The sequence below is a fragment of the Vanrija pseudolonga genome, chromosome 5, assembly GCF_020906515.1.
Source record: "Vanrija pseudolonga chromosome 5, complete sequence".
Lineage (NCBI taxonomy): Eukaryota > Fungi > Basidiomycota > Tremellomycetes > Trichosporonales > Trichosporonaceae > Vanrija > Vanrija pseudolonga.
In genome coordinates, this window is record NC_085853.1 from 2,347,190 (window position 1) to 2,370,790 (window position 23,601).

At 63.4% G+C, this 23,601-nt stretch overlaps 10 protein-coding genes across 10 annotated transcripts; 3 read left to right on the forward strand and 7 right to left on the reverse strand.

Moving 5' to 3' along the window:
- The first annotated feature begins 421 nt into the window (after positions 1–421).
- Positions 422–2,889, forward strand: yngI_1 (Putative acyl-CoA synthetase YngI). Its single transcript, XM_062774139.1, has 10 exons — positions 422–565; positions 606–691; positions 753–1,045; positions 1,108–1,288; positions 1,337–1,446; positions 1,496–2,018; positions 2,074–2,215; positions 2,263–2,390; positions 2,446–2,668; positions 2,719–2,889. The coding sequence occupies exons 1-10, from the start codon at positions 535–537 to the stop codon at positions 2,823–2,825; spliced, it is 1,824 nt and encodes a 607-aa protein (XP_062630123.1). The 5' UTR covers positions 422–534; the 3' UTR covers positions 2,826–2,889.
- Positions 2,890–3,166: 277 nt separating this feature from the next.
- Positions 3,167–3,671, reverse strand: grn (Guanyl-specific ribonuclease N1; the record flags this gene model as incomplete). The annotated part of the gene is made up of 2 exons (XM_062774140.1): positions 3,167–3,430; positions 3,497–3,671. 2 exons carry the CDS (start codon positions 3,669–3,671, stop codon positions 3,219–3,221), a joined length of 387 nt encoding a protein of 128 aa, XP_062630124.1. The 3' UTR covers positions 3,167–3,218.
- A 673-nt stretch (positions 3,672–4,344) lies between these two features.
- LOC62_05G007621 (uncharacterized protein) lies at positions 4,345–5,966 on the reverse strand. Its single transcript, XM_062774141.1, has 4 exons — positions 5,576–5,966; positions 5,246–5,322; positions 5,039–5,144; positions 4,345–4,905 (listed from the first exon to the last, which is right to left on the reverse strand). The coding sequence occupies exons 1-4, from the start codon at positions 5,690–5,692 to the stop codon at positions 4,378–4,380; spliced, it is 828 nt and encodes a 275-aa protein (XP_062630125.1). The 5' UTR covers positions 5,693–5,966; the 3' UTR covers positions 4,345–4,377.
- A 495-nt stretch (positions 5,967–6,461) lies between these two features.
- On the reverse strand, positions 6,462–7,330 carry LOC62_05G007622 (uncharacterized protein; the record flags this gene model as incomplete). The annotated part of the gene is made up of 4 exons (XM_062774142.1): positions 6,462–6,626; positions 6,880–6,985; positions 7,092–7,153; positions 7,217–7,330. The coding sequence occupies 4 exons, from the start codon at positions 7,328–7,330 to the stop codon at positions 6,462–6,464; spliced, it is 447 nt and encodes a 148-aa protein (XP_062630126.1).
- Positions 7,331–8,144: 814 nt separating this feature from the next.
- On the reverse strand, positions 8,145–9,659 carry LOC62_05G007623 (uncharacterized protein; the record flags this gene model as incomplete). The annotated part of the gene is made up of 4 exons (XM_062774143.1): positions 8,145–9,200; positions 9,236–9,335; positions 9,395–9,510; positions 9,600–9,659. 4 exons carry the CDS (start codon positions 9,657–9,659, stop codon positions 8,145–8,147), a joined length of 1,332 nt encoding a protein of 443 aa, XP_062630127.1.
- Positions 9,660–10,764: 1,105 nt separating this feature from the next.
- On the reverse strand, positions 10,765–12,346 carry LOC62_05G007624 (uncharacterized protein). The gene is made up of 3 exons (XM_062774144.1): positions 12,205–12,346; positions 11,974–12,053; positions 10,765–11,763 (listed from the first exon to the last, which is right to left on the reverse strand). Exons 1-3 carry the CDS (start codon positions 12,265–12,267, stop codon positions 11,178–11,180), a joined length of 729 nt encoding a protein of 242 aa, XP_062630128.1. The 5' UTR covers positions 12,268–12,346; the 3' UTR covers positions 10,765–11,177.
- Positions 12,347–14,081: 1,735 nt separating this feature from the next.
- ayr1_2 (NADPH-dependent 1-acyldihydroxyacetone phosphate reductase) lies at positions 14,082–15,107 on the forward strand (the record flags this gene model as incomplete). The annotated part of the gene is made up of 4 exons (XM_062774145.1): positions 14,082–14,231; positions 14,282–14,377; positions 14,411–14,696; positions 14,743–15,107. 4 exons carry the CDS (start codon positions 14,082–14,084, stop codon positions 15,105–15,107), a joined length of 897 nt encoding a protein of 298 aa, XP_062630129.1.
- A 656-nt stretch (positions 15,108–15,763) lies between these two features.
- On the reverse strand, positions 15,764–17,961 carry HXT2_0 (High-affinity glucose transporter HXT2; the record flags this gene model as incomplete). The annotated part of the gene is made up of 6 exons (XM_062774146.1): positions 17,704–17,961; positions 17,451–17,665; positions 17,214–17,374; positions 16,942–17,020; positions 16,491–16,894; positions 15,764–16,301 (listed from the first exon to the last, which is right to left on the reverse strand). Exons 1-6 carry the CDS (start codon positions 17,918–17,920, stop codon positions 15,764–15,766), a joined length of 1,614 nt encoding a protein of 537 aa, XP_062630130.1. The 5' UTR covers positions 17,921–17,961.
- A 931-nt stretch (positions 17,962–18,892) lies between these two features.
- Positions 18,893–21,097, forward strand: mal1_1 (Alpha-glucosidase; the record flags this gene model as incomplete). Its single annotated transcript, XM_062774147.1, has 4 exons — positions 18,893–19,173; positions 19,224–19,635; positions 19,685–20,233; positions 20,287–21,097. The coding sequence occupies exons 1-4, from the start codon at positions 19,047–19,049 to the stop codon at positions 21,095–21,097; spliced, it is 1,899 nt and encodes a 632-aa protein (XP_062630131.1). The 5' UTR covers positions 18,893–19,046.
- A 138-nt stretch (positions 21,098–21,235) lies between these two features.
- On the reverse strand, positions 21,236–22,464 carry LOC62_05G007628 (uncharacterized protein; the record flags this gene model as incomplete). The annotated part of the gene is made up of 4 exons (XM_062774148.1): positions 22,000–22,464; positions 21,886–21,962; positions 21,750–21,846; positions 21,236–21,712 (listed from the first exon to the last, which is right to left on the reverse strand). The coding sequence occupies exons 1-4, from the start codon at positions 22,222–22,224 to the stop codon at positions 21,236–21,238; spliced, it is 876 nt and encodes a 291-aa protein (XP_062630132.1). The 5' UTR covers positions 22,225–22,464.
- Positions 22,465–23,601: the final 1,137 nt, after the last annotated feature.

Genomic DNA, 23,601 nt, shown 5'->3' on the forward strand with positions numbered 1-23,601 from the left:
CGCATCCCATCCACAAAGTCGAGATTTATCACAAAACTGCCGCTGCAGCTACAATGTCGATATTAATCAGGCGGGTCGCATTGGCAGACTGCACACGACAAACGCGTGCATGGCCGTCGGCTACTGTCCGCAGCGGGGGCCGTCTCTTGCACCATAGCAGTGATAGTCGTTAGTCATTGTTGATTAGACAGACACGGTCCGGGTAAGCGAGGCTGCAGCTTGGCGCTTGGCCCGCGAAGGCAGGTGCATTCGGCACGGTCGGTCGGCCCCCCTTACCCCGTGGCGGTCTGGGTACTCCGGTTCATCCGGCAATGGCCTTGGTGGTGCTCCATGCTCCCTGGGCCGACCCCCACGACTCCGCATCAGACCTGACATCGCGAGCAGAGCAGCATCAGCATCAGCATTCTTCAGCATCCACAGCGACGACTCTGGTTTCCTAGACACGCATCTACAGTACTTATCTAGCAAGCATTCGCCGTTCTTCCGTACCCCCCGTTCCCTACTTTTTTTTTTGCTCTTGAAATCAACAACACAATGGCGGCCCCGCAAAAGACTTGGGCTCAGTGTATGTCCTTCCACACCGGCACGTCGCTGACCCCATCCAGGCGACGCTGAGCTCTGCAAGCCCGGCACCATCTTCGAGGTCGAGGAGGCCGTCATCGACGGCCGCAAGACGCGCTACTGGAAGAATGTGCGTCGCGATGCGGCGTCTGTCGGCCTGCCTGCCTGACCACGCGCTGATATGACAATAGGCACCCCGCACGTTCCGCGACCTGCTCTACAGCCGCCTGACAAACTGGGCCAACGAGGGCCGCCAGTTCCTCTCGACGCCATCGCCCTTGCCGTCGGCCTACGAGTCGCGCGACGAGGTGTCGTACGCTGCCGTGCTTGCGCGCTCGATCGAGCTTGCCGCCTGGCTCCGCGACCAGGGCGTGACGGTCGGCACGCGCGTCGGCCTCGGCGGCCTCAACTCTGAGGGCTGGGTCGAGTCGTTCTTCGCCATCGAGCTTGCTGGCGCCGTGCCCGTCATGCTCAACTCTACGCTGTGAGTGCCCAGCCCGTGGGGGGAGAGATTACGCCTGGCTGCACGCGCTGACCCACCCCCAGCCAGCCCGAGATCCAGGACCACTGCCTGTCCCTCACCAAGCCCCTGCTCGTCCTCGTGTCCCAGGAGATGTCGGTCGCCATCGCCCCGCTCGTCGAGAAGCTCCAGACCAAGGGCGTCGGCAAGTTCTACTGCTGGGACAGGATCCACCACCTCCCCGCCGAGGTCCAGAAGGTCGTTGGCGTGAGTCCGGTCTTGATCAGCAGAGTTGGATCATACTAACGAGGTTAGTCGTTCTACGGTGCTGTCGGCTCTCCCGCTTCCATCAAGGCCATCGAGTCGGGCAAGGGCCTCGAGTCGCTTGGTCCCGAGAGCGATGCCACCATCCTCTTCACTTCGGGGTACGTGGTGCCGAGGCAAAGTTAACCAACTCACCACTAACGACCCCAGCACCACCTCGCTCCCCAAGGCCGTCCTCTCGACCCAGCGCCAGGCGCTCCACCACCTCATCACCAGCCAGATCATCCCGGCGCGTGCCGTCCTCCGCGCCGGCGGCACTGTCGCCATGGCGCAGGGCCTCATCGCGCCGCCCGAGGTGCAGCAGACCATGCTCTTCGCCGTGCCCATGTTCCACGTCACCGGTCTGCTGTCGATGCTCCTCCGCTCGGTCGACGTCGGCAACCGCCTCGTCTTCATCCGCCGCTGGAACGTCAAGGAGGTCATCGGCCTCATCAAGCGTTACAACGTCAACGTCATCTCAGGCGTGCCCACCATCGTCCAGGCTGCCCTCCAGGCGCCCGAGCTCGAGGGCCACGAGATGGCTGGTCTCCTGTACGGCGGTGGACCTCCCCCGCAGCGCATGGTCCAGGACATCAAGAAGAAGTTCCCTACCGCCCTCGCCGTCCACGCTTGGGGCATGACCGAGACCAACGCGGTCGCGGTCGCGTTCATGGGCGACGACTACCTCAACAACGTGAGTAGCGTCGTGTCGGCAGACGAAGGCAAGTTGCTGACGCGAATGAACCCAGCCTGAGGCCGTCGGTCCCCCCATCCCCATCTGCGACGTCAAGGTCGTTGACCAGGAGACGAAGAAGGAGCTTCCCCGCGGCACCTTTGGCCTGCTCCTTGTCCGTGGCGGTAACGTCATGAAGGAGTACCTCAACAACCCTAGTAAGTGGCTCACGCATGCACAACGTCCAGCCGCTGACAAGCGACAGAGGCCACGAAGGAGGCGCTCGACGCCGACGGATGGCTCGACACCGGAGACATGGCCATCCACGACGAGGAGGGCCTCGTCTACATCCGTGACCGTGCCAAGGACGTCATCATCCGCGGCGGTGAGAACGTAAGTGGCGTGTGGCGACGGGGTACCGAGGCCAAGCACTCACCCACCCCTCCAGATCGCCTCGCAGGAGGTCGAGAACGAGGTGTACAAGGACGACCGTATCGCCGAGGCCACGGCCATCGCCGTCCCATGCGACATCCACGGCGAGCGTGTGGGTGTCGCCGTCTCCCTGGCGCCCGGAGCAACCGCTACCGCCGAGAGCATCCTCGACAAGGTCGAGCCGCTGCTGCGCCACCCTGCGCGTCCCGCCATCCTCGTTGTGTCGGACGCTCCCCTGCGTGAGTTTGAGCTTTGCACCGACTGGAGTAGCTCGCGCTGACACCCCCAGCCCGTAACGCCAACGGCAAGTTTGTCAAGTTTGAGATCGCCAAGATGGTGCGCGAGATCTGGGAGAAGCAGGGCCGTAAGGAGGTCAAGCGCCGCGCCAGGCTCTAAGCAGCTGGGACGCTGGGTGTTGTCAGTACGAGTCGAGTTGTAGAAGGATGCAGCAGTGGCCACATTGGCGTGGGGGCATGCGGCAGAGGTGCTACTTGTATACGCAGAGCTGTGGCCGAGCTCACACCGAGGGAGGCTTGTCCCGGCTTCTGCTCGGCTGCTACAAGAGGCGGTACGAGTCCGCACTGTTTTTGCCAAAGATGGCGGCGGATAAGCGCCTGAAGCAGCCAGCGGCGGCGCGGCCACCTATCCACGGTAACAGGCACCCTCGACACTGGGACGGCAACGCGGAATGTGGCATTACACGGGGTGTGCAACGGCTTCACCTCCAACGGCTTCACATCCATTCCATTCCTTTTCTTTTCTTTACTACAACCCGCCCACACTACGCGCCTAGAGCGAGCACGCGACAAAGTTGTTGCCGCTAGCGCCAGTGTGCGTGATGACGCTGTCAAAGTTGCCGTCGGCGTCAAAGATGACGCGGTCGGCGCCCGGCGCGCCGCCGGTATACACCTTGAACGTGGAGAGGATGGGGAACTCGTAGTAGGGGCCCGAGGTGGGGAACGAGAAGCCCTCGAAGTCGTTGTACTGGTGGGGGTAGTTGCCTGCGGGAGGGAGCGGGTGTCAGCAGACTCCAGCAGAGGGGGAGCGTACGCCCGACTTAGACTCACCGGCAAGGCTGCCGTCCTGGAGGTGCCCGTAGCCGGCGTTGACGGCGTCGTCAATGTCCGACTGCCAGTAGCACTTGGTGCTGCAGCGCGCGACGCAGGCGTCGCGCTCGGTGAGCGCGGCGGGGGCGGCGAGGGCGACGGACGCAAAGGCGGCGAGGAGGAGCTTGGCGAGCATTGTTGGTGGGTGGGGGTGGGGTGGGGTGGGGGTTTTGGTTCTGGCTAGCTAGCTGGTGAGGTCTCATCCATCCATCCCGACGACGCTTTATACCTCTCCCTCCCCTCCTCCCCTCCCCCTCGGGCTCGTCGGGATGCCCGGCGCACGCCGAGACACGTTGGACCCCGCCCACGCCGGTCGCTGCTATCGGCGCCGCACCACATGGTGCACTCATGCACGTTTGCCAACTGGCTGGCTGTCGGTGACGGCCTAGCGCGCATTGATAGGCAACAGCGACCGCGCGTGCCGTTTAGCGTTTGTGTCGGGCTATTCGTGGCTCGAGAGCGTACAAGGTTTGGTGCGTCGCCAAGACGTCAGTGCGTTCGATTAGATATAGCGTTTCGCAGTAGTTCGCTGGGTGGGTGGCTGGCAGGGCTGCGGCGTTTGGTTGCGGCGCGCGGTGCGCCGGCGCAGCGTGCGACGACGACGAGCGCAGCATGCACACTCGCGCGAGCGTCGCACGTTGTTGACGACGACCACACCGGCTCCTCCGCTTCCACCGGACCGACGCCGTACTCGGTCCACTAGCGTCGGATGCAGTCGCCGGCGGCGGTGTCAGCTCAACTCAGCTCAGCTAGCAGCGTCCGCCCGTCCAGTCAGCGCCAACCTCACAAGACATGCGATTCATTGATTGACTGATTAGTGGTAGTGTACAGTACGGATGTATCTACTTGGCAAACGCTCCCACGACCGTGCCCTCGACCTCGGCGTCGTCGAGCCAGTGGTCAATCTCGGCCTTGGCAGCCGTGAAGCGTGCGACCTTGGCGGCGATCTCGGCGTCGGACGACAGCTCGGCGGGACTGCCCGGAATAGGCGGGGTGACGAGCTCGTCGAGCTCGTCGCCGTCGCTCTCGCTCAGTGCCGGCGTCGACGCGCCCGAGCCCACCAGCGATGATGCTGGCGGGATCGAGCGCGCCGACGCGCCACGATTGGGAATATTGTCATTATACTCGCCCGGGGGGCGGTTGTCCTGCCACAGCTCGAACGACGTGCGCTGCGTCGGCGACGCACGCGGTATGGAGAAGTGCACGTGGCGCGTGGTTGGATCCGACGGGGTCGACGGGCCGTCGCCGAGCAATGCGTGCAGCGACGCCTTGATCTTGATGGCCTTCTCGGCCGTGCTTGACGGCTTGCGACTCAGTCCGAGGCCAAACTGCTCGCGGGCAGCCTGGAAGGCTTCGGGATACTGGCCATACTGGTGGGTTGTGGTCAGCAACTGACTGTATTCAGGCGGAACTTGCGGCCACGTGGCGTTTAACCGCTATCCGCGCTTGCGGGCAGCGCAATGTTTTCGCGCGACACGCCGCATGCAGCAAGCAGCTACTCACGCTCTGTTCCAGCTCGTGGAGCTTGGCGAGAAGGCCCGCCTTGTCGTGCGTGTAGCCGTTGAGCTCCTTGGTGATGAGGTACTGGCGGAGGACCTCGACGCGGTATCTGTGGAATGTTGTTAGTGGCTGGCGTGGATGACGTCGCGGCGGGCGGCGGCGGCCTGTTGGGCGACCAACTGACCACCAGCGACACCGCTAGCAACTTACGTGTGGGAAGCGCGGCCGTGAGTCGAGTCGAGGGCACGGCGAACGTCGCCGGAGCGCAGGACGAACCATCGGCGAGGCTGGGGCGGGTGTCAGCATAGGTCACGACGATCGGCGCGGCGCGTGTCCGCCAAAGCTCCCTCCTAGTCATCTGGCCCGCCCCCCCCCGCCGTCGAGCTGCCGCTCGCAGAGATCACTGGCCCGCCCACCCTCCCTGCTGGTGCGAGCAAGACGTCGCCCGCCCACCCACCCCTACGCGCTGCGCGCGAGAAGTCCATGCCACCACCCACCCCTCCTCCGAGCTCCGCCTCCCGCACCCCTCTTCCTACTCACAACATGGGGCTCGGAACCTAGCAGCCCGTCATGCTTTGGCATGGACGCTTGAGCTGCGTTGATCTGGTATTGTGTGCGGTCCGCGTAGAGGACCGAGAGGGTGTTGTGGACGGACATTGCGTGATGTGTGTCGTGTGGTGTGGTGTGATGGGGCTGGCTGATAATGGCTGGCGGCTTGCCGTTGATAAAGATGACTTTGGTGTGATGGTGGGGAGAGGAGAGCAAGATGCGAGCAGTCGCCGGCGACTCTTTATGGGCTTGGGCAAGACGCAAGATCCGGGTATGAGTCGATGCGTTGCTGCTGCTCGTCGATGATGCCAATGCGCTGTGCGCGCTGAGAAGGACAGAAGGGGGTGTGATGGACAGGACGACGGGTTGTGGCGTATCAAAGTCGGGACGAAGGGCAAGGGTTTGAGTGGAGTGGCAAGTCCATCTCCGCGGCTGATAAAACAAATCAATGCGCCGCTTGTAGCTTGTGCGGCCAGCAACACCACGCAGAAGCAGCCCTCGAGGTGCATGCGGCGAGTGTCCGTGAGGCGGAGATGCTCGCGGCATAGTCCATGCATTGTATGGCGGGTTGGTCGGACTGTCCGCCGCCTTCGCGCCGTCGACATCTCGCGAGATCGCATCGCGCACCTCGCGTCGCCGCCACCGTCGACGCTCTGACCCAACCCAAGAATGCGCGCAAGGTCCTCGCTTGGATAGAGAAACATCTCACGCATCGCATCGCATGCATCTCTCGCATTGCGCGCAGCACACGCACCGGGTGTGCAAAGTCACGAGCGATAAATACCTCACACCAAATGTCCCTCATCTTCATCCGCAGTCGCGTGCGCCACTTTCCACCAACGATAAACAACGCACCCACACCGACGCTCACAACCGCTTACAACCGCACCGCGTCCTTGTCCGTCTCAGCACTCGCCGCGACTTGATCCAGCCAGTCGTCGAGCTCGCGCCGCGCCGAAGTAAAGCTCGCAAGCCGGTCCGCGAGCGGGCGAGGTGCGCACGGATCTGAGCGCGCGTCAGAAAAGAACAGCCACAGGCGTACCTGAGGAGGGCTGGAACGCGCTCGCCCTGCCCGCACAGTCCTCGTCCGAATCGTCTCCATTGCTCTCGTATGATCTCCGTGTGCCCAACCCCCCGCAGAGGCCCATCTCGAGACGGAGAGCGGCAAACGTGTCCGCGAAGGCTGGGTACTGTTACCGCGAAGAAAAAAAAAAAGTCAGCAACGTGCGAAAGGTTCAGGCAAAACGTTTTGCCGCGCCCCCAGTGGACCACCTCCACCCCACGCTGGTGCTCACTGTGGCTTGTAGCGGCGCGAGCTTGCTCTCCGCGCCCGGGCCGGTGTGGACGCGCGACCGGCGGTACTTGACGTACATGTATTGTCGGAGGACGTCGAGGCGGAAGCTGTGGGCGTGAGTTGGGTGGGGGGTGGGGTTGGAATGTGGATGTCGGACTGCAACTGGTTTACGAGGTACCCGATACACGATATCCAGCAACCTTCACTACTCACGTCGGACTGGTGCGCGCATACTCGCTGTCGAAGGCACGCCGGACGTGGCTCGCGCGTGTTATCTGCGGCGCGACAGTGTAAGCTCGCTGCGGATGGCAGCTGGTACCCCCACCGCCGCGACTCACCACCGCGTCGCCCACGTTGCCGCCATGTACCAGGCCCGACCCGGCGGCCACCCACCCATGCCGGGCGTCCTGCTGAACGACGCCGACCTCGAACTCAGCGTACCGTGGCCACATGGTGTGTGGGGAGAAGAGAGAAGACACAACAGACTGCTCCGAGTTGTCATAGGGGGCGAGCGGCACTGCGGCATCCTGCAAAGGAGGGAAGGGAGGAGCAGCACCCCAACAAGCAAGCAAAGCAAAGCACACCCGACGCCACCCCGCGTGTAGCGTTATCGCTTGCAAGGGCCTGCAGGCTGCAGGCTGCGCGCCCTGGCATGAATACAGACTTCTGCTTGGCGATCGAGCAGCTCCAGCAGCAAAAGCAGCATGTTGACATCCTGCTGGCCCCCCAGGCGCAGACCCCGCAACCTCGGAAACGCACCCGCACATTGGGGCAAGTGCCAAGCCCGCGCCTCTGACTGGCCAACCCCGCAGGCCCCGCACCTTGTTGCTCTGCAGGCTTATCGCTGCAACGCGGATAACCTGAGTTTGTGGCGTGCTTTGTGTACTCACCCGCCCATGTCCCGGCGGTGACGGGCGTCCGCTTCGGATGGCTACTGCCTGGCTGGTTCGCGTCCTCGCGTCGGCTGGTCCGAACACCGAGTCCGCGACGCTGCGGCCCACAAGCGTCGGCTTCTGCGCGCTGCGCGCTCAACCCCACGCTGTTCCAGCCGCTCCTAGCGCTGTCCCTCATGGCCACGCCCAAGCCCCTTTATGGGCCTGGCTGGGCCTCCTCCCGACCTGATACCTCGTTTAAGCCACCCAACGGAACTCGACCCCACCACCCCACCGAGCCGCCCCACGCCGCACCCAGCTCTACGCGATACATATACCCTTACAACTCGAGAGGCAGCTAGCTACAAAACAATGATGCGTGTATAATAGTGAATTAGTCGTCCTTCAACCACGACGGCGGGCGCGGCGTCCTCTCAGCGGTCGCGGCGGCGTTCTCGTCCTTGACTCTGCGCCACTGGTCCTCGCGGTCGGCGCGCTCGCGCTCTCTCGCCTCACGCGCGCTCTCCGGCGTGGACGGCAGGCGGGGCGACAACATGGGGTCGCCCTCGCCGCTGACGGCGACCTCCTCGCGCGGGCTGTGCGTTATCCGGTGCACTACGAGGCGCTTGCCGAGCGGGCGCAGGCTAGCGCGCCTCGGCCGGCTGTCGAGCGCGAAACCGAGCGCGGAGAGATGCTTGGCGTCGACAGTGGCGCCAGTCGCGGCCGCCGCGGCGTCACGTAGCGCCAGCGGCGCCTGCAGCGACGAGGGCGGCGGCGGCGTCGTCGTCCCGCTTGGCGGGGAAGACGGCGCCGACACGCTCGAACGCACCGACACGGTCGTCGTCACTACCGTCGCGCCCGTCACGGTCAGCGTGGACAGGTTGGACGCAGACCCGAGGTACACGGACGCCGGGGCGCTCGTGTGCATGCTGCTCCGCTTGTCGGACACGAGCGACGGCGGGGGCTGGTCGTCCTCCGAGTCGAACTCGCCTACGTCGTCGGATTCTTCCCCTTCTTCCTCGGGCAGCACTTCTTCTTCCGGCCCGCCGTCGAGGCTCGTCTCGGCGAGTGCGCGGTGGATGTCGAGCACAGACAACATCGCCGCGTGCCGTGTCGCCGGGGAGGACAAGTCGGACCCCGTCGACGTTGACGCCGTCGAGATGCTCAGGCTTCGCCGGTGTAAACTCTCCGGCACAGTCTTCGGCACCCCGGGGAATTTGTGCAGGTCAAACGCTGGCGTCTCGGCCCCGCCGCCATGGGCGTGCTCTGGCATGGTGGGCGTCGCCGTGTCGTCCTCTGCGCCTGCTGTCTCGGATGGTTTCTTCCTCGGGGGCAGGACGGTCGAGTCGGGGAGATCCCACGCGTTTCGCACTGCTGCAAAAGTCTCCCGGAACTGCGGGTACTGAATTGTCAGGCAGGTCTCAGGGGTGGCTGATGATGTGATGGTGGGCTGGTGGGCAGGGGGCAGCGAGCAGCGGCACTTACATGGCACTCGAGGCGGTTGAGCTTGCGCACCAGCTTGCCCCGGTCCTCGTTTTGCCAAAACTTAGTGTCGAGGTAGGCGTTGAGCACGCGCCGGCGGAAGCTGCACCGTCAGTGGGGCTGCCGTCTGCCGTCTGTCTAGAAGCCGAAGCACACACTCACACCTCGTCGTGGGACCGCTTGCTCCCAAACGCCATGCGCACATGCTCCTGGGTCCTGATGCCCTTCTTGAGCGACCGCTCGACTTTCTTGTCGCTGCTGCTGGTGGAGAAGCCAGGCTGTGGGCGTCTGTCAGTCACAGCCGATGATGCAACCCTCTTGTTCTGCGCATCGCTCCCTCCCTCGCTCTCTCCCTCCCTGTACGCACCCATCCAGTGTACAGGTCCGCCCCCATCGCCCAGCCGACTGGCGCCATGTTTTGAGTCATGGTGGAGTGCGTGTGCGGGGGTGGGGGCGGGGGATGGGGGTTGGCGGCGTGTCTGTTCCTGTCCTGTCTGCCGAGGTCGTTTATTTATCTCCTGGCTGCGTCAAGGGCCGAATGATAACAGCGGTGGGTGGTGCTCTCCTCGTCGTCGCCACTCAAGCCTCTGCTCGTCGACAGGCAGCCGACATGGACGCAAAAATTATAAGACGCGAGTACGAGTGGCGGGCTGGGGGTGGTGCTGCTGCTGGAAGAGCGCACTGCAAGTGGGGAATGGGGTGTGGTTAGGTTGCCGTTGTTTTATTTGTACATCACGCCTGTCGTCTGTCCATCCATGCCGTGTACATCTCCCGCGCGAGACCCAACAGCAGCCCACATCCAAGATCTAGAATCCTTTGGGTCTGGTGGCGTCCCTCCCGCAAAACGCAAGTCTCCAAGAGACGTCGTGCTGGAACGGCGCCATACGCGGGGACATGGGGGGAGGGCATGGGGTGCAGCAACTCGGTGGTGGTCACGAGTCACGAGGGGTCATGCCTCTCTCCACGCGGGAGCGCGCGGCGAGGGGTAAGGGAGGGAGAGGGTAGGTGGATTGCGTGCGTGCATGCATTACTGCACCACGCTGGCCTGCTGACTGCCTGCCTTGATGCCTGACTGCGTCTTTGAGGAACCACCCGCCGACCAAACGGGCATTGTGCATGCTGGCAGGTTTCCTGTGCCGTTGTGCAGTCGTCAAGCTCCCTCTCCGCTGCTGGCCCACCCGAGATACCCCTCTGCCGTTGCTCTTCGGTGCCTGGGGACGACACTTGGCCACTGCGTTGAAAGCTTTCCACATGCCGCCGCCGTCTGCGCGCGTACTAGCATTGCTTTCTGTGTGTTCTCTGCCTCTGCACATCTTCGCGGCGTTCGGAGTAACACGACTGGCTGGTCGAGGCCCAGCCAACCTCGGCTCCAGCCATCTCTCTCCTGCCGCGCCGCCGCCTCACGCTCCACTGCGCGGGGACACACCAGCACCACTTCACTAGTCTCAAACGTTGTCCCCATCCCACAATTTCAGGTTGAACATCTGAGACAGTCTTGCATGATCGACTGGCGCACGCGCGTGCAGTTAAAGTCTATGCATAGGGTACAACAAGTCTGTCCCTGTGGACGGCAATACCCTGGTAACAATACAACGTGGTCGGGGCCCAGTTAAGCTACAAGCTACAAGCTTCATTTCATCACTAGGCAATGGAGGGGTGGCAGGGTGGCTCAGTTTAGAAACTGCCTAACTGCCTAGTGTTTCTTGATGCTGCAGCAGCACCCGGCGCCGCCTTCATAAGTCTCACACTTGGCTCGGCGTGACGGGCCTCTTATTGCCAGTCTTTACGTCAAGACGACTTGGGCGACTTTACGTCGTCTTGTCGACGGCGCGAGTCGACGCGCGACCATTCTGAAACGACGCCGTCGACACGATCGGCACCATCAAACACCAGCACGCGTTGGCTCGGCTCGGCACGGACGCGTGCGCTCGGGCATCAAGCACTATCATGCTTGGCCTTCGTGCTCGTCGTGCTTGGCGCGGAGGGCCGACAGCCGGGTCATGAGGCTCGAGCGCCGGCGGCCGCCGGCTCCGGCCAGCGGCAGGCCAGTGACGATCGCGCTCGTCATGGGGTCGGGTGCGCGGAGGTGGGGGACGGCGTCGTGGTGCGCCTGGGCGACGGGGAGGTCGTATGCCAGGTGCCGCAGGAAGCCGCCGCTCCGTGATGGTGACGAGCCTGTTGGCGAGGATGCTGTCGACGACGCGTTGGACGTGGCGGGCGACAGCGGCTGCGTGAGGCCGTCCTCGAGCAGGTCGAGCGGGAACGGGTTGCTCTCGACGTGCTCGAGCTCGTAGTCGAGGCTCTCGAGCGACGTGTCGTCGCGCAGCTCGACCGCCTCGATGGTGTGTACTGGCTCTGGGGCGAGGATGCTCGACGGCGCGAGCCGCCACGCGTGCCGCGCAGCGTGGAACGTGTCGGCAAAGTGCGGGTACTTGATCTCGAGCAGCTCGAGCTTGGGCCCGAGGTAGAGCTTGTTGCCGTACCGCTGAAACTTGGTGTCGAGGTAAGTGTGGATCACACGGACGCGGTAGCTGCGTGTGGTTAGTGGTTGTGCTGGAGTGGGTGGGGTGAGGGGCGCCGTGCGGGGCGGGCGGAGCGTGTCCGTCCACCTAGTGGCGTGCACATTGCGTCTCGACCACCCGCGAAAGGGTTGGTGAGACAACAGAATGAGTGTGCCACCTCGCTGGGTCGCGCGCGCCGCCGCCTCCGCGTGCAACTCGCGCCACGCGAGCAATACTCACTCGGGATCCACCGATTGATCAGAGCTAAAGGCGGCATCGACGTCCTGGTGAGTGACAATGCCGTACACCTTTGTCGAGTCCTGCGAGTGTGTGTCAGTGGGTGTCGTTGGTGCATACAACCGTGGCAAATGGTGGCAGCCAGTTGCCACGGTGTGTGGTGGCCGATGTCCCAGCCGCGGCCGGCCGGGGGTCACCGAGCCCGGTCTTGGCTTTGGCCCCGTGTGTGCTCACCTTCAGCCAGCCAAACGAGCTCATGGGCGCGTGAGGGGGGTAGATTGCACCTGCGTCGAACATTGTGCAGCAGGGGAGTGGGTGCGTGGTGTGGTGTGTACTGTTTGCTAAAGCTACTCTAGTCTCTCAGACTTTTATTCCTGGGTGGCAAGAATAGGCGCGTGAGCCCATCCACATTGTTTGGCTTTATGGTCGACTCGAAGGTGCCAAGCGACGGTCACGTTACGGGATACCGGCGCCGGTCACTTGACAAGAGGAGCAGCGTGCTTGCTCGCTGACGGGTCTCGGCCGCGGGCGGCTTATCTCTGCATGTGCTATGCCAAATGTTGCGACCGAACTGACTGCAGTCACCCGCCGCACAAGAAGCGAGCGGCGGCTCTGACCCGAAGCCTTGGGAAAGGTCGTCGGGCTACTCCGCCTCTGCCACCACCGGGGGGCGGGGGGCAATTTGACTCACCCGCCCACCCGTCCGCTGGCCGCTCAGTGCTGCCGACCGACTATACACCTCACGTCTGCATGCATTCTGCAGCTGTGTGCGGCAGTTGCATGCATACATGCACAGCGGTATGCAGCTAGCCCCGTCGAGATACTCTGGGCGAGGGCTCCGCATGTGGCGCTGCTTGCCAAGCCGACTAGAGAGTGACGCCGCACGCAAACATTGCTCGCCTGAGGCGTGTGGTCAGCTGACCAGCCCATGCGTCACCAGATCCTCGTAGTCAGCCACGATGTGTGGAATCGTGACGTCGACGCGCACATCATCATCACAAGCACAAGCGACCTATCACGGTGCGTGCGTGCTGCCCGCCGTGACAGACATCGGGAGCAACGCTCGCCTACGACAACTAGAGCAACAGCTCGCTTCACACGTCCCACCCAGCACCACACGGCCATGTCCACTCCACCATCTGTAATGCGCCATAATCTCCAACAATAGATGCCGATCTCCAACTCTGCGCACCACAACATCACCGCAGGCACCCGCGCGCAGGCGTGGCGGGTGAGTTCCACCCTCTCCGTCGGCGGAGACAGCCGGCTATTATCTGACTCTGAGTCGAGCACAAGGCCTCGACTCGCACCACTCATCCCGTTCACGGAGTCTCCGTCGAGGCAGCCTGCCGTGCCTGATAACCGAGAGAACGCCGGAGTATCTTGCCCGCCCATCACTTGCGCCACTCTCTCCAGTTGCCCTTCCGACTCGGCATGCCGGTCGTGCTGCTGCTTGCGCGCGCAGCAGTGGCCAGTCGGGTGCCGAGGATGGACTTGGCGGGTTGTGGTGCATGCTCCATCCCGAGCACCATCGTGGCACTGCCAACCGATCGCCGGCGACCACCCGGCAACGACCCGACCACCCGAAGGCACTCTGCCTGCACGTGCGCTCTCGGGCCGGATCGGCGCCGTGGTGAGCTTGAGCACGAGCAATGTCGAGCAAGTGCTGCATGTTTGGGAATACGGCCGAGTGGGCGGGTAGAGTCTCTGCGACGTGGGATTCAGTGTGCTGATGCTACCCGATCGGATATGCTGAGCTCGAGGAGAGGAGCGAGTGGCCGGCGGCGAGGGGCGAGACGAGCGCGAGTACGCCGCGGGCAGTTGGCGGGAAACGAGCGCACTGTTTGGAGTGGCAGGCAGACAGACTCGTCGACTCTCTCCATCGCATCATGTTCGCGTGCTCATGTTCTCTTCCCCAAGATGAATATCCATCCAACTGTCAAAGCACGCAGCCCAGCATCCGTGCGACGCGACGAGGCGCGCAGAGGCGTTTTGCCAAGCCGTCAAAGCCCAACGCCACCATGCTCCGTCTTCCCACTGAGATCTCAACTCCCCGATCCAGACGTCTGCCGCTGACATGACCATCCACAACCTCACCTCACGACCTCACCATGCCCCGCGTAGCACTCATCACAGGCTGCTCGGAACCCACGTCAATCGGCGCGGCGATCGCGCTCGAGCTCCACCGGCGCGGCGTGCGAGTGTTCGCTACCGCGCGGCGCATCGAGACGCTCAAGCCGCTCGCCGAAGCGGGGTGCGATGTGCGTCGGGCGCGAGTCTGCGACCGAAGGCTAACTGACGACGACACCAGACGCTCGAGCTGGACGTTACCAAGGCCGAGTCGATCGCGGCCGCCGTCGGCGCTGTCACGTCCGCCGCGGGGCGGCTCGACATCCTCATCAATAATGTAAGCTCAGGGTGTGCAGCGCTGACCCACTAGGCCGGCGTGAGCGGCACCGCGCCGCTCCTCGAGACGGACCTGGACCGCATGCGCGCGCTGTACGAAGTGAACGTGTTCGGCCCCTTGGCCCTCGCGCAGGCCTTCACGCCGCTGCTCCACAGCGAGCAGCACGACAGCGTCATACTCAACGTCGGCTCGGGGGCGTGCTGGGGCCCGCCCATGCTCGGCGCGTACGGCAGCTCCAAGGCGGCCATCCAGGCGTGGTCGGACGCGCTGAGGCGCGAGCTGGCGGGGTCGCGCATCCACGTGGTGACGCTCGAGCTGCGTGCGTCGCGGCGCCGTGTCCTGCTTCCCGCTGACGACGTCACTAGTCGCCGTCAACACGCCGCTCTGTAAGCTCGACAAGACGTTCGCTCTGCACTCTTCCACGCCGAGCGGGCTTTTCCCAAACTTTGCCGAGTGGGACCGCATGTTCGCCGACGAGGCCAAAGTCCAAGCGGAGCGCGGTGCGCGTCCCGCCGACGTGGCGCGGCGTATCGCCAATGTCGTGCTGGCCAAGAAGCCGCCCGGGAAGATATGGGCGGGGAACCCCGCGTGGCTGTTTCGATACTTCTGGCCCCTCGCGCCCGTCAAGCTCATGGACTATGCGTTCTGGCTCGTCGGCAAGGTCAAGGGGTTCGATCCGACCACCGCTGCGAGGGTGCCGGCTGAGACGAGTGGCGCCGCCCCCGTCTGAGCGCGGAGGGCGATGTGGTGTACTGTACATATAGTTTGATCATGTAAGTCATGTTCAGACTGCGAGCGTGTATGGGTGCCCAGTGGACCATACGGGTTCGAGGAAACCCGGTCCCCGCGCACACAGCCGATCCGGCAAGACTCCGAGGTGCGATTCACAAACTTGGACGCCACATTGACTCCTTCAACATGACTGTCATGTTTGGTGAGGGACCAACAATAAAACCCCCCGTCTCTTGGCATAGGAACAATGCTGGGGCTCCTCGGGGCATTAATGTGATGCGCCCGTGTCATTATGGATGTGCTTCAGTGTACAATTGTGCTCATCGGGCCGTGGTATCGGCGCCGGAAGATAGTGCCTAAAGCCGCTTCGGAGTACCAGAGCCAACGTTCTTGGGCCGCTTCGGGCCTTCCACCGCCAACAGTGTTCTTGGCACCCCGCTCGGAGCATTACACGGCCCGGAGCGTCGGCCATGTCCTACGACTTGACTCGGCGCGGCGCCGGGCGCGGCAACACAGAGCCAGCTCAACAACGTATAATGCAGCGCAGCACAGGTCTGAACTCCAAGATGACATTCCCATATAACCCTACTGAACTTCTCACACTTTCACTCTTCTCCCACAACCCTACTACACACACAGCCAGCTCAACCGCGCTCAGATACCCTGGGCGTGGTTCATACGAGCGTCGAGGTCGCGCTCAATGTTCGTCTTGTGGCCCTTCCACTTGCGGAGGTTGACGCGCTCGACGAAGAGCTCGTGGATCTCGGCCGACGAGCGGCCCATCGACTCGGGCATGATGAAGTAGGCGAGGACGGTGCCGGGGATGCCGAGGCACACGAAGAACCACGCGGCCTTGACGGCCCACTTCTGGATCATGAGCGGCAGGCAGAAGTTGATGAGGATGGCCCAGATGTTGCAGAAGGCGAGGCCCCAGCCGGTCGCGCGCGCCTTGAAGCGCAGCTCGGGCATCTCGGTGAGGTACGCGTACGAGGTCGACCCCTGGAGCTGGTTGCAGAAGTTGGCGAACACGCCACCGAACACGAGCACAGCGCCGAGCTTGGCATTCTCGTACTGGAAGCAGCCGATGATGGCCATGATGAGCACACCCGTGCAGGCGCCGCTGAAGCCGATGAGGGTCATCCGGCGACGGCCGATAACGTCAACGAGCGCGGCGTCAAGGAGAACAGAGGCCCTGGGTAGTGTTAGCGCACGGACAGGGCACCGCAGATCAAAGGAGTGGAGAAAGTGGCGGTTGGGAATCGGCAGTCGACGTGGAGGATCGGCACTCAAAAGTGCCACTTTGACCGTCCTCCATCCTCCAACCTTTCCAACCTTTCACAACGTCTCCGAACACCTCCAAAGACCTCAAAATCGCGCTTACCATCCAACGCAAGTGAGAATAAGCGTCACGTTGAAAGGGTCCTTGTTGCCGGCGAGCTGGAAGAAGTAGGTCGCGTACGAGGTGAAGAGGGCGAGGCCGGCAAACTGCTGAAGGACCTTGGGGTAGCAGCCAATGAGGAAACGCTTCAGGTTGAGTCCGGTGAGGATAGCGAACGGACCCTGGGACTTGGCCTCGAGCTCCCAGCGCTTCTGCTGCTCAATGGTAGCGGCGATGATGGAGATCTCGTGGTCGGCGTCGAAGCCCGGCACGCCCTTGTAGTTCCACTGGAGGACCTTCTTGGCGCGCTCGAGCTTGTTCTTGCGGACCAGCCACCAGGGGGACTCGGGAAGGATGATGAAGATGCCGGCCATGAGACCGATCATGGCGAACTGGGTGTAGATCATCTGTCCGGGTTAGAATGGCTCCGGAGAGGGAGGGAAGGGGCACTCACAATGCGCCAGTCGTAAGGGTGCGTCTTGTTGCGGCTGTAGAGGGCGATCGAGGCGAAGAACTGGCCAAAGGCGAACCAGCTGGGACGTGTTAGCAGGGGCCAGGGGTGTCTCGGTGTTCGCTGAGCGAGATCTCGCTGAGAGAGGGAGGTAGAGGGGTCGACTGATTGCCGCCACTAATTCGCGCCACGTGAACCACGTGGCGCCCCGCACTCTGACCCTACTTTCCAACCCTGTCCGCAGAAAGTCTGGACGCACGACTCGATCTACTCACAAGCTGTAGGCCACGACGACGATACCACGGATCTGGACGGCGGCCATCTCGTTGATGTACACGGGCAAGTTGACCTGGATGGCGCCGACACCCATGCCGGCAATGAGACGCGCAATGGTCCAGTTCCACCACACCTTGCTGAGGCACTCGGTCATGGCGGCCTGCGAGCGGGAGAGTTAGAGTTGCGGTCTTCACCAGGTCACCACCAGCGGTCACCACCACTAGGCCACTACTCACAAGGGCGAGCACGACACAGCAGACCCAGACGCCGCCGCGGCGACCGAGCCACTCGAGCGGCCACTGGACAACAAACTGGCCCAGGACCATACCCGCCGAGTAGACACCGCCAAAGGTAGAAACGTGCTTGGGGTCGAGCTTGGTGCCGCCGTTGGAGAACTGCTTGATGAAGCCCTTGTTGGCGACGATGGACGCAATCATCTGGTGCTGGTAACCTGGTCGTTAGCGCGGCCGCGATCTCGGAGTCACCCACCATCGAGAGCGGCGCAGAGACCGGCGGCGAAACAGACCAAAATGATACGCCTGAAGACCTTGACACTCTTCAAGAGGCTGAACGAGTCAAGCTCCGACTTGAGCTGCGTGTCCGAGAACTCGGTCGCCTTCTGGATGATGACGCCGTCGGCCGTCGCCTCGACATGGGTGACCTCGGCCTTCTCGTCGTAAGCGCTGACCTCTGGGCGCTGCGACATGGTGAAGAAATTTCTTTTGCTGTTGCTTGCTGTTCTTGACTCGACCGCGGGGAAGTTGTGGAGGTGTCGAGATGTGTCTTGCGGGGCCGACTTGGGGTATCGCCCTCAAGGTTCTTATAAACGCCTGGCCAGAGCTGCGCGACTCCGGCCTCTGCGGACTGGCAGCGGCGAGCAAGATGCGCGATGCACAGGGTTGCCCAACATGTCTCCGGGGGGTAGGGGGAGATCGAGGCTCCAGAGTGCCTGCCAAGCGACGTCCGAAGCGGAGCCCCCGGCATGCCGTTCCGGACCAAATGTTCGTCGTAGGCGAGTGGACGGCGCACGGCCAGAGTCTCGGACCTCATCTGGAGGTGGCGCCGACGGCCAAGATCCAGCAGCGGCGGTGGGCCAAGCGCGAGCGAAGGCCAAGATCCAGCGAATGCCGCCGCGTCAAGGGTCCCTACATGGCCACTGTCCGTCGCCCTCGGCCTTGGAGGTCCCCGCTGGGCGAGTGCGTGCGCCGACGGTGCTGCCCACCACCGGGGTGAACCCGCCTGTCCCTGCCCTTAATTCGTGGCGGCCTTCATCCGACAGGCATGGGGCGACATGCGCGCCGGATCCTGCACGCCTGCACGCCTGTGGAGTACGCATTCGGGTTCGGCCCCGACAACGGACCGAGGTCCGAGTGGACTTCGCGGATCGTCTGTCTTCTATTCCTCCTTCTCCTCGATGTCGGAACACTCCAAGCGCGATTAACGCGCATGCATCCGGAAAGATAACAGTGGCGCACCACAACTCGCCCGTGTTTCTCGCTTACGTCTTAACCCGAGACTCCGGGACGCGTCCAAGGTCCTGCAACGTTGGCGGTGACTCCCGCTTGTGTCAACGAGTTCGGTGCCAGGTCGGAGGCAGCCCCGGGCGCTACCGTTCCGGAGTACCCGCCGTTCTAGAGCGCGTGACGTCGCCCCTGTGCTGCTCCCCACGCCTGGTGCCCGCTCGGCACCTCGGCGCCTCGGCTCCCCACCACACTCTTGCCCGGTGGTGCGGGGCGGCGGCGGGTGTGGGGGCCAACCAGTCGGCCAGCAACGTCGACCTCCGGCCCGGACGCACCTTGGCATCGCACCCAACGCCGACTCGCGCAGTTAATATGAGCAGCGCGCCGACTACGTCTCCGCCTTCATTCCCCGCACATACCGCAAACTCAATCACCATGGGCTCTGTCGACTCTACAGCATACCAGCGCAAGTGGTGGAAGGAGGCCAACGTCTACCAGCGTAAGTTGGCGGCGCGCGCGTGTGATTTCCCACCACTTACTCAACTCCAGTCTACCCCGCCTCCTTTGCCGACCATGCCGCCCACGGCCACGGCACGCTCCGCGGCATCACTGAGCGCGTGCCCTACCTCAAGGAGCTCGGCATCGACGTCGTCTGGGTCAGCCCCATCTTCGAGTCGCCCCAGGCCGACATGGGCTACGACATTAGCGACTACCGCAAGATTGACCCCCGCTACGGCGACCTCAACGACTGGGACGCGCTCCGCGACGCATGCCACGAGCGCGGCATGAAGCTCGTCATGGACCTTGTTGTCAACCACTCGTCGGACAAGCACGCCTGGTTCACCGAGTCGCGCGCCGACAAGACCAACCCCAAGCGTGACTACTACTACTGGCACCCTGGAAAGGTCAACGACAAGGGCGAGCGTGTTCCCCCAAACAACTGGCGCTCGCGCTTCGGCCTGTAAGTGGTCGGCGTGGTAGACGTGCAGGAGCGCCGCTGACATGCCCAGCGGCTCGGCTTGGCAGTGGGACGAGCAGTCGCAGGAGTACTACTTCCACCAGTTCCTCAAGGAGCAGCCCGACCTCAACTGGACCAACCCCAAGCTCCGCGAGGAGGTGTACGAGATGATGCGCTGGTGGCTCGACCGTGGCTGCGACGGCTTCCGCATGGACGTGATCAACTTCATTGCCAAGGCGCCTGGATGGCCCGACGCGCCCATCAACGACCCCGAGCAGCCGTTCCAGGCTCCCGGCAACCTCGCGTGGAACCGCCCCGAGGTCCACCCCCTCCTGCAGGAGATGCACGAGAAGGTGCTCAAGGACTATGACGCGTTCTGCGTCGGCGAGGCTCCCGGCAAGGAGGGCCCCGAGTCGTTCGCCGTCTACTCGCGCCCCGAGAACAACGAGCTCCAGATGGTCTTCAACTTCCACACGCAGTACTTTGACCGCGCCGTGTACGAGAAGAAGTGGAACAAGGACTGGAAGCTGTCCAAGTTGAAACAGATCTTCACCCAGTGGCATACTGAGCTGCCCGCGTACGGCGGCTGGATGGCCAACTAGTAAGTCGGCTCGTACTTCCATGGCAAGCACGCCGCCCTAACACCCCACCCAGCCTCGAGAACCACGACCAGCCCCGCATGGTGACCCGTGTGGGCTCAGAGTTGCCCGAGTGGCGCGCCAAGTCGGCCAAGCTCAACGCCCTCTTCCACACGTCGCTCACGGGCACAATCTTCGTGTTCCAGGGCCAGGAGATTGGCCAGGTCAACCTGCCCCGCGAGTGGCCCGAGGAGGAGTACAAGGACGTGTCGTCGGTGCAGCGTCTGGCTGCTGAGCGCGCTTGGTGCGACGCACAGGGCATCACTGGCGAGGCGAAGGAGGCGTACATTACCAAGATCCGCACCGACCTGCGCGAGGCCGGCCGCGATAACGGCCGCACGCCGATGCAGTGGGACGCGACCGAGTACGCCGGCTTCTCCAAGGCCAAGCCATGGATGCGCGTCGTGGACGACTACCCCCAGTGGAATGTCGCCAGCCAGCGCGCCGACCCCGACAGCGTGTGGTACTTCTACCAGAAGCTGCTCGCCCTGCGCAAGGAGCGCCTCGCGCTCGTGTACGGCACGTTTGTGCCCCTCGACGAGGCGAGCGAGGAGAACTACAGCTACATCCGCCACGACGAGCACACGGGCGAGAAGCTGCTTGTTCTGCTCAACTTTGCGCGCGGCGAGGGCGGACCCGGCGGCCTCGGCCACGGCACGACCATCACTGTCGACCCCAAGGCGTGGGGCGTGGACGTCAGCAAGGCGCGCCTGCTTGTTTCCAACGACAGCGCCAAGGTCGGCTCGGGCATCGACGGCCCCATCACCCTCGACAACTGGGCCGGCCGCGTCTACGTCTTGGAAGAGGCCAAGCGTCTCCCCAACTAGCTCGCTTCATAACTGCTGTGTACAATATAGTAGCATGCATGGACTCTGTAGTTTGCGTGTACTGTGGTGATGGTGATGTTACAGGAGTACTATATACATTCGGCCGCCGGCCACAACGAGGCAGCTGCGGTGACGTCGCTAGCATCGCAGCGGGTCAATCGCCGCGGCCTCGGCGGCAGGAAAGGCGCGGGGTACGAAGCCAGGCGACGGTGGGGGTGGTGGCGGCGGTGGCGGCGCGTCGTCCCTGTAGTCTTGTGATTCTCCTTCTTCTAGGTCTACACCGACGCCGGCTGCGGCACCCCCCGCTGCGATGGCGCGCAGACGTAGGTCGAGCAGCCTTGTCGCCTCGGGCTCAGGGTCGTCCTTCGCGTACGCCGGCAGGCCGGCCTGCCCGTCGACGTCGAGGTCGTCTGCGCCGAGGGGACGGGTGACGGCGACGGGCGCGCCCATGAGTGCTTCGACGCGCGCGCCGCGCGTCTCCGTCACCTCGCCGCGGGCTGTCGGCGCCGAGTGCTGTAGCAGTGTCGCGAGCTCGGAGGGCGGCGGCAGGACGCGCGATGGGGGCAGGTTGAAGGCTATCCTTACTGCGTGGAGCGCGTCGGCGTGCTCTGGGCGCTGGAGGTCAGCGTTGGTCAGCAGGGCCACAACTCACCGCTCGTTCGACTGCCTCGAGCTTGTCAGCTAGCACGGCCGCGCCGCGCCGCTTGCTCTTGTTCTCGACGTAGGCCTTGGTGAACTTGTATGCGTAGCTGGGTGTTAGGTGGGCCAAAGGGATGAGAGCAACATACGCTGGGTCGCGCAGGCACACGTCGAGGTCGAGGGCAGCGACAAGCGCCTTGGTGGTCGTGAGCGTGGACAGTTTGGGCTGCGAGGTGAGCTTGGTCCTACTAGGGCGAGCTCACAGTGATTGTCACAGACTGGTTCATGTAGTCTGGCACTGCGCGCCGCCGCTCCAGCCGGGTCTGGGCGTTGCCCGCGCGGAGAGTCGCGATGCGCGACGGCCCAGCGTTGCTCGAACCGTCCGACGCCGCCGATACCTGGCGGGAGAGAGAGACGCGGGGGCTCGAGAAGGCTGACGAGAGACGGGAGTCGATGCCCGAGGGCGGGCGGGACGCGAAGAGACTCATGTTTCGTGGGGTGGATGATGATGGTGGTCGAAAGCAACAACAGCGTACGTCTTATCCACAGAACAGTTGCACTGCAGCGTCGTGCCCTCCACCGTGTGCCGAGATTGTTGACGCTCTTGGCCGTCTTGGCTTGCCGAGTAGCACCGAATATGCGATTGCGGGAGTGCTGCTTGGTGGACGTTTTGATAATGGCTAGGTGTACCCGACGCTGCTGATGGCAGCGAGCGAACAGAAGTCCAGATGCACGTCTGGCGAACTCCAAAAGATGGGACGGGGATGCCAAATGGCATCGGCCTTTTTGGTCACTTTGCGGACGGTTTGTGATATTCCCCAGGCGCGTCGGGGCAATCCGAGCGAGCGACGACACGGGTACGGCGCGCAAGCCTGTGCATGCGACGGCGACGAGTTCAGGCGCGTCAACGGCCACGCTCCTCACTGCTTCCGCTGCTCATCACACAGGCACGCGCGCTCGCGGCGACTGTCGAGGTCGAGGCGTGGCACGATTCCAGTGAAATCAATCAATCAGTCAGCTGTGGGTTGTAACTATCCATCCATCGGGTTTCCCGACGCCGACACAGGCATCATCAACACCAGCGTGCACGCCATCCACGCCATGCAAGTGGCCGTGCCACTGCACAGACGTGGCGATACCACACCCAAGGGCGCGTATGGCGTGCATCGGATGCAGATCACAGGCCGTGTGTGTAGGGCGCGGGCAACACAAGCCGTGTCCGTGTACCACCGACGATCGTGTCTGTCCTCGCTGAGCGCTGGGCGCCGCCGTGTTCCCCGACCCAGGCCGCGATGGCGACGGCGTGGCGTATCAGGATCGTAGAAACGACACGGAGGTCAGTCAGCCGCAGTGACTGTACTCCGACACCGAGCAGAAGCCACACTTCGCCCGCGAACCGGTTTATCGGGCAAGTCGGCGAGGTCGGCGAGCGAGGGGGATATCCATCATCTCGGGCCGGGGTGGCCGTGTCGTCGTGTGGGTGGGTGAGGGAGTGAGGACTGGCGCGTAAAGAGTTACACGCTCTCTATCCTCGTGCTATTGAGCCGCCGTGGATAACCACGGGTGCTGCATGGCCTCGTTCGGCACCCCCCTTCCGCAGCCCCCTTCCACACCCCCGTTCCACGGCCACCGTCGACACCCCCCTTCGACCCCCACGATCCACACCCTCCTTCGACACCCACAGTTGACACCCCCAGTCGACACCCACGATCCATAGCCCCCTTCCACACACCCCGTTCACACCCTCGTTAGGCGCCCTCGTTCGCCAGACTCGAGAACGTTGTAGTTGTCGATCGTATCCAAGACTCGAGTGTACCACCACACATCACATCGATCACGAACCTACAACACAATGAGCCGACTAA